This window comes from Hypanus sabinus, chromosome 5 (genome assembly GCF_030144855.1).
Source record: "Hypanus sabinus isolate sHypSab1 chromosome 5, sHypSab1.hap1, whole genome shotgun sequence".
Lineage (NCBI taxonomy): Eukaryota > Metazoa > Chordata > Chondrichthyes > Myliobatiformes > Dasyatidae > Hypanus > Hypanus sabinus.
The window spans coordinates 73457703-73470220 of record NC_082710.1 but is presented as its reverse complement, the minus strand read 5'-3'; the positions used below and the strand labels follow the sequence as shown (position 1 = coordinate 73470220).

Genomic DNA, 12518 nt, shown 5'->3' with positions numbered 1-12518 from the left:
TGCAGGGACTGTTGCGGATCTTGTCCTATCTGACAGACGATCTCAGGAGGTTTACTAGGGTGTTGTGTCTAAACCTGAGAGAAGAAGCAGTGTTGCACGCAGATGGGCAATTTTATTCACTCAGGGAAGCCAGCAGTCTCCAGCAGGAGATCATTATCCCAGCCATAACAGTGGAACAACTCGAGGTATGCATCTTCTGTGTGAAGTAACTGTTGCATTTTAAGATCCTTGAGTGTCCTGTTAAGTGGTTTTCACACATCGGGCAGCATTTTTGTCTTTCCTGTAGCATTTTACTGGGTTTTACAAAGCTGAGTTGCTAACTCAATGCCCAACCCAGCATGAATGAAAAGCATTAAGGAGCTGGTGGGATTGAAATTCAGGACCATTCACCTCAAAGTCTTGTGCTGATGCTACTACATCATCAGCCAGCGAGTAAGTGATTTGTTACTCTGAAAAAGGTTTCAGGTTCATATTTTCTAACATGCGCTATGCTAACCCCATTTTCTTTTGGCTTTCTATAGAATTCCAGGAAAACTAAACCATTCTTTTATTGATTGGTCAATACAACCAAGTAATCTTCCTAATTACTAAGCTCCATGCTTCAGTAATGGGACATCTAGTACAGATTCTGTAACGTATCTCTTCCAATCTCTCTACCATTCAGTGCAACAATGTTTTTCCAATAGTATGGCTTTGTCAATGGAAAGTTGTGCCTTACGAGCCTGATTGAGACTTTATCAATGGTAGGTTATGCCTTATGAGCCCGATAAAGGCTTTGTCAATGGTAAGTTTTGCCTTACGAGTCTGATTGAATTTTTTTGAGGATGTGACTAAATACATTGATGAAGATAGAGCAGTAGATGTAGTGTATATGGATTTCAGCAAGGCATTTGATAAGGTACCCTATGCAAGGTTTATTGAGAGAATAAGGAGGCATAGGATCCAAGGGGACCTTGCTTTGTGGATCCAGAAGTGGCTTGCACACAGAAAGCAAAGAGTGGTTGTAGGTGGGTCATATTCTGCATGGAGGTGAGTGACCAGTGGTGGGCCTCAGCGATCTGTTCTGGTACTTCCTCCCTTCGTGATTTTTATAAATGACCTGGATGAGGAAGTGCAGAGATGGGTTAGTAAATTTGCTGATGACATAAATGTTGGGGGTGGTATGGATAGTGTGGAGGGTTGTCAGAGGTTACAGTGCGACATCGATAGGATGAGAAGTGGCATATGGAGTTCAACCAGATAAGTGTGAGGTGGTTCATTTTGGTAGGTCAAGTACAATGGCAGAATATAATATTAATGGTAAGACTCTTGGCAGTGTGGAGGATCAGAGAGATCTTGGGGTCCAAGTCCATAGGATACTCAAAGCTGCTGTGCAGGTTGACTGTGACGGTGTATTGTCCTTCATCAAACGTGGGATTGAGTTCAAGAGCTGAGACGTAATGTTACAGCTATATAGGAGACCCCACTTGGAGTACTGTGCTCACCTCACTATAGGAAGGATGTGGAAACCATAGAAAGGGTGGAGAGGAGATTTACAAGAATATTGCCTGGATTGGGGAGCATGCCTTATGAGACTGGGTTGTGTGAACTCGGCCTTTTCTCCTTGGAGCGACAGACGATGAGAAGCGACCTGATAAAGGTGTACAAGATGATGAGAGGCATTGATTGTGTGGATAGTCAGAGGCTTTTTCTCAGAGCTGAAATGGCTAACGTGAGAGGGCACAGTTTTAAGGTGCTTGGAAGTAGGTACAAAGGAGATGTCAGGGGTAAGTTTTTTACTCAGAGAGTGTTGAGTGTGTGGAATAGCCTGCCAGTAACAGTGATGGAGGCGGATTCAATAGGGTCTTTTAAGAGACTCTTGGATAGGTACATGGAGATTAGAAAAATAGAGGGCTATGTGTAACCTAGATAATTTCTAAAGTAAGGTGCAGCATTGTGGGCCGAAGGGCCTGTATTGTGTTGTAGGTTTTCTATGTTTCTAGTATGGTTTCTCAGTTCATCCAGTTACATTCATTTGCCATGTTTCTACCAACTTGAGAACTTTGTCAGTGTCCTCTCGTTCTTTGAGAATATTACATTAGGACATAGCCCATATCTGCGATTGATCTATATTCCATTGTCTTCTTTGATAGAATACAGCATCCACAACTTTATACTGTCCACAACTCCACCATATTGTTGCTGTCTGCAAACTTGCAAAGGCATCCATCTACATTTTTGCTATATATCAGAAACAACAAAGGTCCCAGTGCAGATTGTCACGAAAGACCACTGGTCACTGGCCTTCAGCCAGAAGAACTGCCTTCCACCCATACTCTCTCTCTTCTATGGGAAGTCAGTTCTGGATCCAAACCTGCAATTTACTCTGAAACATGAGTATCTTTATCTTCTGAATCAACTATGACAAGGGACATAATGAAAGGACTTAACTGAACTCTATGTAGATATCATCCACTGTTTTACCCTCATCACGCACCTTTGTTATCTCCACAAAATACTCAGTGAAATTTATCAGTCAAAACCTGCCCTGAGCTAAGCCATGCTACTTAACCTAAGCAGGCCATCCCTTTCCAATACACCTAAATCCTATCCATTAGTATCCTCTCCAATAACTTCCCTACCAGTTATAGGGTGCCCATTACCCTTTAATTACCTGCATTATCCCTATTTCCCATCCTGAACAAAGGCACAGCATTTACCACTCTCCAGTCCTCAAGAACTTTGCTTATTGCTAGTGAAGAAACAAAAATCTTTCTCAAAACAATCTCTTTTCTTGCTGTTTTCCATAATCTGGGATATATGTCATCAGGTCCTGAGAACTCATTCATCTTAATGCTTTTCAGAAGACCCAGCACCACCTCCTGAATCTCAAAATGTCCCTGAATATTAGCATGTCCCACTCTTGTTTTTGCTGTCCTCCAGTTTCTTCTCTTCAGGAAATATTGACACATTTAGCATTTCAGCCACTTGCTCTGACTGCAAACACAAACTCCCTCCTTACCTTTGAGTGGACCTAAGTCATAAACACATGATGCTGGAGCAACTCATACAAAATGCTGGAGAAGCTTAGCAAGTCTTGAGTAACACACCAAAGAAGCTGGAAGAATTCAGCAGATTTTGATGAAAGGGTCTCAGCCTGAAATGCATTGGGTTATAGCCCTCCATAGATGCTGCCTAAGTTACTGAGGTCCTCTAGCATCTTGTGTGTGTTGCTCTGCTTCGCCATCCTCTTTTTCTTAAAAGAAGTATAAAATGCCTTGGTATTATCCTTGACCCTGCTTGCTGAGGTCATTGCCCTTTCGGCCTTCCTCAAGGTCTTTCATAATCTAAGGGAGAAAAGTATTGTTTTGGAAACTGTCCTCTGTCTCCGATAAGCAAAGGCTTCGAGTTTTGCAAATAACATCACTCATGATGCAAGGTCATTAACTTGATATTTGTTATTGCGTAATAACACGTGCCCAATAGCTTGATTACATAATATAAGTTCAGCTACTATTTTATATATCAATCGTTTACACATCACTGATGTATAAATTATAAATATGAGAAGTCATATTTTCTCAAGATTGTAGATTTCAACTTACTTTTGTACTGATTATTTGATATAATGGAAACAGCTTTCCATAGTACTTGAAATCAAGTGGAATTAAAGGTCACCAGGTGATTTTGATTGATGGGTCAATTATAATGACGGTTTTAGGCCTGGTAATACACTGGTATTCTGATGAAATCTGTTGCTTCTGTCTCATATTTAATAAAAGGCTTAACATTAGCATATTTTTGTGTTGCAGGAAGTTGAGTCTGCCTCCAAAATGGACCTGTTGAGCTCCAAGCACCCCACAGAGATATGGCAGGAAGAAACAAAAGAAATGAAACAGTTCAGCTCCTGCTTGACTCTGAAGGAGTTTTACAGCCAGGCCTTCATACAATATCCTCAGCTGCAATACCAACGCATTCCAATTACCGACTGTGCAGCTCCTACAGAAGAGGTACACTATTTCCCCATGGGTTACGTAGAAACACTAATCTTCTTGCTGTTTTTAATTGTTATCATTATTCCTTAAATATTCAATATTGCACCATCTCAGTACAGTGGATTCTGGTTCATTGGGACACATCGAGACCAGTAAATTTTGGCCCAATTAAGTGGCTGACCCAGTTAGCTGAAGTTTTATGAAAATAGTTAAAATGGTATAAAAAAGCCAAGCTACCATTTAACTAAGTAATAAATTATTAAATGAAATACAGTACAAATTAGAACACTAATAACACTATTACAATAATGAATAAAACCAGTGTATTAGTTTCTAATGGTTACTGATGGGGGAATGTATGCTGATGTGTACTTTTGATTGATTGTCCACTACCATAAAGTAAGGAAAAGATGAAGTAACAGTGATATTTTGTGCCCAACAATGTGATTCCACTGGCCTCACTGAAAATAAGTTCCAGATTGACAAGGCACTCTCTATTTAAACTTATTTTCACTTATTTCCAATATTTTCACTCACATATTAAATCTGTAGCCTTGAACCATAGGAGTAGTTTCTCTCGACACCCTATCAAAACCCCTCATAATCTGATATACCACTTTCAAAAGTCCCCTCAAATCCTTTTTGATTCAAAAATAGAACACCTAACTTCTTCAATGTAACCTTGAGGCTAATTCCAAGAATAATTTTTTAATATTCTTGAAATGCCAAAAATACTGAGAAATCACTGGAACATGATGGCTTCATCATTTACTGGGAGTCAAATGAATTGAAAGGGAAAATCTTCTCTATCACTGACAGATAACCCTCAAAATCCCCCAAAATGTAATAAATATTTGCGTAAACCCATCCTTGCACATTATTAAGGCACTATTCGGTCCTCTTTTTTGTTGGTTATTTCTCTGATTATCTTTACATTCATTTTATCATGTAATATACAAAAAGTTTGTGAAAACTTGTATATATTTTATACTGAGAAAATAATTATCCTAAACCTTTGCCTGCCCTTCAATATCTTCATTAAGAGCCTCATTATTATAACATAGGGCTGACTCTTAGCACAGATCTACCACCTGGTCATATTTGCCATTCAAGCACAAGGTCAAAGGCCTTATTTTTTTGTAGTGGTGAGAAGGTCCTGTACCTTATCAGTGATAGCAAAAGTAACCCAAGTCTCTTGTGAGCCTCAGAGAAACATTTCTGCAACCTGGCTCACAAAAATACTTGCAATAAGGTTGAGAGATTTATTTGTTTGGGCCACAATCAGCCATTTATTTTTGTTACTGTTCTGGAAGGGCAGCGTTTAATGACCGCCCCCCCCCCCTCCCCCTAACTTCTCTCAAGGCATGGCATGATTGAGGAGCTGTTGTTATTGCATAACTCAAACTCTGTCAGATCTAGTCTTGGTGTCAGAATTAAACTGGTGTGAGGAGATGGTGATTGTGGTGGGGGGGTATTGATGTTGGTGTGTAGGCAGAATTAGAGCAAGCATTTGGTCTCATTTGGGGCTAGAGAATCACTTAAAATCTGAACTTAAATAATTGCTTTAGATTGGATATAATTCTCTGGAAACAACTGTACAGTCTGTGGTCTACACAGAACCAGAACATTTCTGCATGTTGCCAAGAACTACACCATCAATTCGTGGACATGTCGTCGGGGACTTGGGTGTGACTAGTTACCTTGAATGTGCTGTGTCTTGCTTGTGACATATATGTTTTGTACCTTGGCCGTGGAGGAATGCTGTTTCATGTATGGTCAAATAATATTTAAACTTGAACTTGAATGTTAGTGGGAATTATGTCCCAACATCTCTGGAGCAGGACTTAAGTGCATAAGTATCTGAACTAATGCCAAGCAATTCTTGTAGAGTCATTAAGTCATAGAGTACAGAGCATAGAAACAGGCTTTTTGGCCCAACTTGTCTATACCAACCAAGATATCTATCTGAGCTAGTCTGAATGCTTGCAGCAGGCAGGTAGTCTCTTAAAACTGCTAATCCAGCAGAAGCTGGGTACGTGTGTGGTTATTGTCAGTATTGTGATTTTCTCTTTCCATCCTTGACTTTGTGCGCTGTAAAAGTCACTCAAAGGCAGCAATAGCCTGCTTTTAACTGCAGGGCCTGCATTAGGAATTTCTCCTCTTAGTCCCATAAAGAAATCCATGACTTCCTATTGTTATGTGTCCGGCAACAATGAATATAGAATTGAGTCAGGTTTTATAAACAAACATAAACATTTATTAAACTCTGCTCACCACAAATGAAAAGTAAACAAACGACTAACTTAGCTGGACGTTAACTGCTACATGGCATTTTAGCAAACGGCCAAACTCTGGAATAGTTCTTAAAGTGGTAAATTCGAACACAGTCTTAAAGTGGTAAATTCAAAAGGCCAAGTGATTTATACAGTCAATAAGCAGAGACTTTACTGCAACAATTTCTCCAAAGAAAATGATGAATCTGCTAATCACAGTTGAGAGATGCCTTGTCCAAAGGATTCACGACGAAGGAAATAAAAACAGCTTAAAGGAACTGACCTTTTCCTTGGTGAATGAACATTGCACAAACCTTTCTGATCTTACAGGGGTTATCTCAGATGCAGATCACTATTTCTGAATGAAGAGTCAATAAGGTTGATCCTCTATTAAACTGCCGAATGACACCAATTTTACTCGATCCTTCGGGTTCCCGTACTTTAGTAAGGTCTCACTCTCCAATACTTAGACTTTAAAATTAAATCAAAGGTACACCAAACAGAACTGGCAGCGATTGGCGAAACTGCTGGCACAACAATTCCGTACCTTACAGTAGAAAGTAAAACTCCACTTTAACACAAAACTGTGTCATGGGACAGGTAACAGAGTAACTGACGAATTAAATGAAGAATCAACTGTGTAACAACAGGGGTTTCCCATTATATACCTGTTGAGAACATGTGACCTCACACTGGCGGGAAAATTACATCACCCCACCATCACGAGACCATTACATCATGCTCACAAGATACTCAATTACGTCATGGTCATAAGACAGTCACAAGATACCCACAGGATATGTAACACTATGCCCAAATCAAACTCATTCCCCACACTAGGCTGAGGATATGGTTCATTTAGACTCTGACAGGAAGTTCCTCTTGTTCATACTGTTACATACTCATGACACATGACAGTGGTACCCTTGTCACGTGACTGAGATTGAAGCTTACTGGACTTGAGGTAATGGTCTTGTGATGGTGGAGTGACGTCATTTTCCCGCCAGCAGATATCATGTGACAGGTTTGTTTTTACAGGTTATAAAAGGAAGACCCCACCCTGTGAGGAGGGGCAGCTCGTGGCTGGATTTGCCATGTTGACTTCATGCCACTGCGTGATTTAATGTGATGACGCAGTGTGGTTGAAAGATTAAGTTTTATCTAATGCCTAAAGTTTAAAAAGGTCATTGCCAGCAGGTTCTTTACGATTCTGCTAGTTTGAAAAATCAGTGGAGAGTGAAGATTGAAGTTCGGGAGTTAAAGATCGAGGAGAATCGCTTTCTACAGTGAAACGGGTTTCGACCTTTGTTTGATCCTTATTTGGAAGGATTTCGTTGACTATCTTCGCGTTAATCCCTGGGTTTTATCAGAAAAGTTTGAAGATAGTGAGGAAGGAAAGGACAGTGCCTTTAAGCCGTTTCGTTTCGTAAATTCTTCGTGGGAAGTTCGACGTCGGGGATCGAAGCCAAGCGACGTGAAAGAGAATTTAGATCGTCTTATAAAGTCTCTCCTTTTAAATGGACTGTGAGCATATCGAACTTTTGGCAATACCACTTTAAAGAACTGTTTTTGCAATATCGCTTTAAGAACTGTTTGAGCTGCCGCACCGCAGTTGATTTCCGGTTACGTTAGTGTTTGTTTACTTTTGGGGGGTTTGTTTTCTGTGTTTAATAAACGTGTTGTTTGTTATAAAAAACCCTTGCCGAACTCATATATTTATTGTTGCCTGAATACGTAACAATACTCACTCCCCAGGATTTGCTTGGAAGATTGATGGGGCAAAGCAGAGAAATGCAATGATTACGTTTCTTCTTGCTGGAAAATGGACTGTTCACTTTTGTACCTTAAACTGGATGATTAAACCCTGTGTGTTATAACATTGTGTGTTTGAAAACATTGAAGCAAAATATAATATTGTAATTATCAGTTCTGATTTTTGCATTTTTCTTTGTATTGACAGGAATTTGATACCTTCCTTAGTGTCATAAGGTCAAATTTAATAGTAGATCAAAACACAGTGATTGTCTTAAATTGTCGCAATGGTAAAGGAAGGACCACAGCTGGCATGGCTATCTCCCTGCTTCTGGTCTGGCATATAAAAGTGAGTTTAAAAGCTTCTACAGGACCATTTTAAATTACCAATTGACTGGAGGAACTCACGAGAAACGCTGACAATTCTTTTCCCCACACAGATGTTGCTCCATCTGCTCAGTCCCTACAGACAAGGAGATTTTTTGAGATATTTGTCATTTATTTTAGATGATGGTGTGGAAGTAGAAATGCAATGCAACCTGCAGTATCTTTCTGATTTCCAGTGAAGTCTTGCTGACTGCATTTTCCTTTGAAACTCTGTAGTTTGCTACGAGATCATGGTGAAGAAGTGTACAAAACCATAGGTAAAGGATAGCCAATGAGAAAGAAAACAGCCTATCATTGAGAAACAGGGAAGTAAGGGACAAAATCTTTGTAAAATGTTCAAGATTTCAGTATCTTCAGCTTCTACAAAATTGAGTGTTTAATTCCTGTAGATTTTGGTTTAGTGGTTTCCCCTAATCACATTGACATTGTTGAAACATTGCAGGTTTTGTTTATTTATTTAGGATACTAGTTGGAATAGGCCTTTCTGGCCGCACAAGCTGCACTGACCTGATATCCCTGACAAACCCAATTTAACCGTAACCTTATCACAGAACCTTATCAATGACCAATTACCCTGAACAAGAGGACATGGGGAGGACACACAGGGCAGCTTACAGAGAACTCTGAAATTGAACTCCAAACTCTAATGCCCTGAGCTATAATTCTGTCGCAAAACTGCTACACTACCGTGGCTTAGCATTCAACATATAAGTCTAGTGGCATATAATAATATGTTCTTTTGCATATTGTAATAAACTTTACACTACTCAAAAGTATGGGGCTTCTTCATACACTATATTTGAGAAATACTTATTGGTTCTGATTGGGTATTGTAGATTCTGAGGGGTCAGTGTCTGCTCAATGTCAACTTGGTCAAAGCTAATTTGTTTCACTGTGCAGGGATATAATTCCAGTGTGACACTCTGGTACACTGATGGGGTGCTGCATATTGAGAACGTTGATGGATTTATTTAATATTCGACGTAAAACACCCCATGATGCCACATGAAAATGTGTTTGAACAAATTTAAAGCTACATATTATGCTAACCTACAATCAAAACAATAAGTGCAATACATACCTATCAGATCAGGCAGTCGCATAGGGGTTTCAGGTGAATGACCATACTTTATACTTTCCCATTGGGGATTGTATTCTCTCTCTCCATAGCTAATGGTCTTTTAAACAATCACATATCCAAATCATTCCATGTGTGAAAAGCCCTCTCAGTATATTTCTTCTAGCTTTCCCTTTTACTCTTCCAGTGATAATCTACACGCTTTACACACTTGTGGCCTTCATAGATTTAATGTTATTGGCCCCTTATAGAAATTATCTTTCACTATTTGCCTTTATTTCTTTCAATCAAGAATTTATTTTATGCCTAATGTTTCTGAAAATTGCTTAATCTGAAATCCATTGGTTCTCCCGACAGGGGTTTCCAGAACCTACTGTGGAGGATATGGTGAGCATCCCTGATGCAAAGTATACAAAGGGCGAGTTTGAGGTAAGTAATTATAGGCTGGAAATTGAAACTCTTTATGGATGCACAGATAAAATAATCTTCCAGTCACCTATCTCCTGCACAGTGTTAGTGACTTACCAAAATTACCGATGGCAATGGTAAGCTATTGCTCCTGAACTTTTGATCTGTCTGTGGCATGTTAACCATGCATGGATACGTAACGGATTAATATTGAATTGAATGCAATGTCTTTGTATAGGCACAAGGTACTGAATCATTATATTTTTAGAGGTCATGGTTTATTTGTTAGATTGCAGAGTCAAACAGTATCTGTGTTGAGACATTACGCTATACTGTATGTACCTATGCAAATATTGCTGAGCAGCAAGTTAGGTACAACGTGACCTGCCTGACTAATGTGAGCACAAAAGATAAAGTGTGTACAACATGTTTATACTTGTTGATCAAAAAGATGCTAGAAATCTGAAATTTTTTTGAAAAAGATGTTTTTATTATTGAAGATAATAAATGGTTGATTAAGGGTCAACCAAAAAGCCTCAGTGCTGTGACAGGGACAAAGGCCACTCAAGGTTTTTTTTGGAAGGGCAAACAATAAGGCTTTTGTGATGGACAATATTAAGCATTTTGGATAGATGTGACAAATCAAATCATGTCAAAAAATGATTATATCCAGTGGAAAATCTACTTCTCCAGAATTGTGAGGGAAAAGCTTTGAACCTTGATGGTGTCATCATAGAGACATGGTTAAGAAGCAGGTGGAATACGGGTCTTCATTAGAATGAATGAGAAAATTGCAAAATCCCTAGAGATAATTCAAGATGGAGCATCTCCGGATGTCTTTTACTTGATAGCAAAAGAAGGTAGCTCTACCTTTAAGCTAGAGTAGAGCAGGCTTTTCACAGGCTCAACAAAAATTTTAAAATAAGCAAACTTATCATATAAATGTATAAATGAACTTAGCCAAATGAACATCATTATTTGGAACTTGGAAGATGAGTGTGAACATAGGATGTGGAATCACATTCATAGATAATATTTGTGATGTCATTACGACTATCTTGGGCTGGATAGTCTGAATGACATCATTCACTTCTTTTATCCTTTGTATGAATTTGCATGCTTGGGTTGAAACACCGTACACCGTACACCATTCTGTCAAGGTGCATAATGGCTTAGTTTGGCAATTGCTCTGTGCGTGACTAAGAACTTCAGAGAGTTGTGGACAAGCCTCCCTTCTGTGGTCTCTGTACTTCTCACTGCTGCTTCCCAGTAAAGTAGCCAACATAATCAAAGACTCCACCTATCTCAGACATTCTTTCTAGTCCACGTAGTCCACATCTGCAGTTGTAATTTTATGTTTCTTTCTAGTCCCTTCTGCCATAGTGGAGAGGGTACAAAAGCCTGAAAGCATGGCCAACCAGGCTCAAGGGCAGAGTGTATCCCAGTGTTATCAAACTCTTGAATGGACCATTTTCGTGATGAGATGGACTCCTGGCCTCTCAATCTACCTCATTGTCATTTTGCACTTTATTGTTTACCTATACTGCACTTTTTCAGTAGCTTTTACACTTTATTCTGCGTTATTATTATTTTATCTTGTTCCAGCCCAATGCACTGTGTAATGATCTGTTTTGTGTAAGCAGCATGCAAGACAAGCTTTTCACTGTATCTTGGTGATTGTATTCTAAGTACTAGCCAAACAATACAATCGTTCCGTGATCAGAAATATGAACAATGTACCCATAATTTAGAGCGCATCGTTAGTCAACATTTACTGTTGGGACATTCTCTGGAGATGATCCCTTTGTTGCAGTTCTGTTTATTTTTCTCTCAGGCAGTTCTTAGTCTGGTCCGTATTCTTCCAAACGGTGACGAAATGAAAAAGGAAGTGGACAGGGCTCTTGATGCAGTGAGTGACTCAATGACTCCCATGATGCACCACTTAAGGGAGCTTATCCTCAACACGTATAAGAAGGTAATTAACATCTTTGCTTTCAAAAGAAGCTGTATTTCCCACTGTCAACGGATGATCATGGCATGTTTACTTTCCATTCACTATTATGTTGACAGTTTATTCAATTCATATATTAGACTTAATATTCACCATGTTTGCTTGTCATTGAAACTGATCATGTGACCTGCTCGATTTGAAAGTGATCTCACACTGGGTCTCCAACCCATACAAGTGTCTTGGTTAATGCGAACTCTCAATTGGAGGCCCTAATATCAGAGGACTTCTCCATCACTGCATTGTTGGGCCACCAATACTGAAGGGTGACCCCATTTGAGTAATGTTGTTTTCCTGGTTATCTGCAGCTGGAGTACAAGAATGGTTGATTGGCAATTTTGTATGGGAATGGGATTATAACGGAAAGAATTCATGTGCAAAAAAGAGAGGAAAGAATTAATCTAGCAAGGTTCAGACAATGCAGAGCAAAAGATGCATTGTCTGGAACACAGCTATCTACATTATATTTTCATTGTCCAAGCATCTCCCATGTTGCTGCCATTCAGGTAATCGACAAATCACTACCCAGACATCTGAGATACAGAATCAAATTCACTTTTGTGGGATTTAAGACAAAAAGTTCAATAAATAAATCAAGATGTACTTTTTTCAACAAATTCCTCTTGATGCATTTGCAT

At 39.3% G+C, this 12518-nt stretch overlaps 1 protein-coding gene across 1 annotated transcript in view; it reads left to right on the top strand.

Annotated features, from left to right (window-relative positions):
• Positions 1 to 12518, top strand: part of LOC132394761 (paladin-like) — a gene marked incomplete at its 5' end in the record, with an annotated part of 332204 nt that overhangs the window by 261386 nt on the left and 58300 nt on the right. The window contains 5 exons of the mRNA XM_059971170.1: positions 37 to 185; positions 3792 to 3989; positions 8208 to 8348; positions 9822 to 9897; positions 11711 to 11847. Of these exons, the coding sequence (XP_059827153.1) occupies positions 37 to 185; positions 3792 to 3989; positions 8208 to 8348; positions 9822 to 9897; positions 11711 to 11847 (701 nt within the window). The remainder of the gene's footprint in view (positions 1 to 36; positions 186 to 3791; positions 3990 to 8207; positions 8349 to 9821; positions 9898 to 11710; positions 11848 to 12518) is intronic.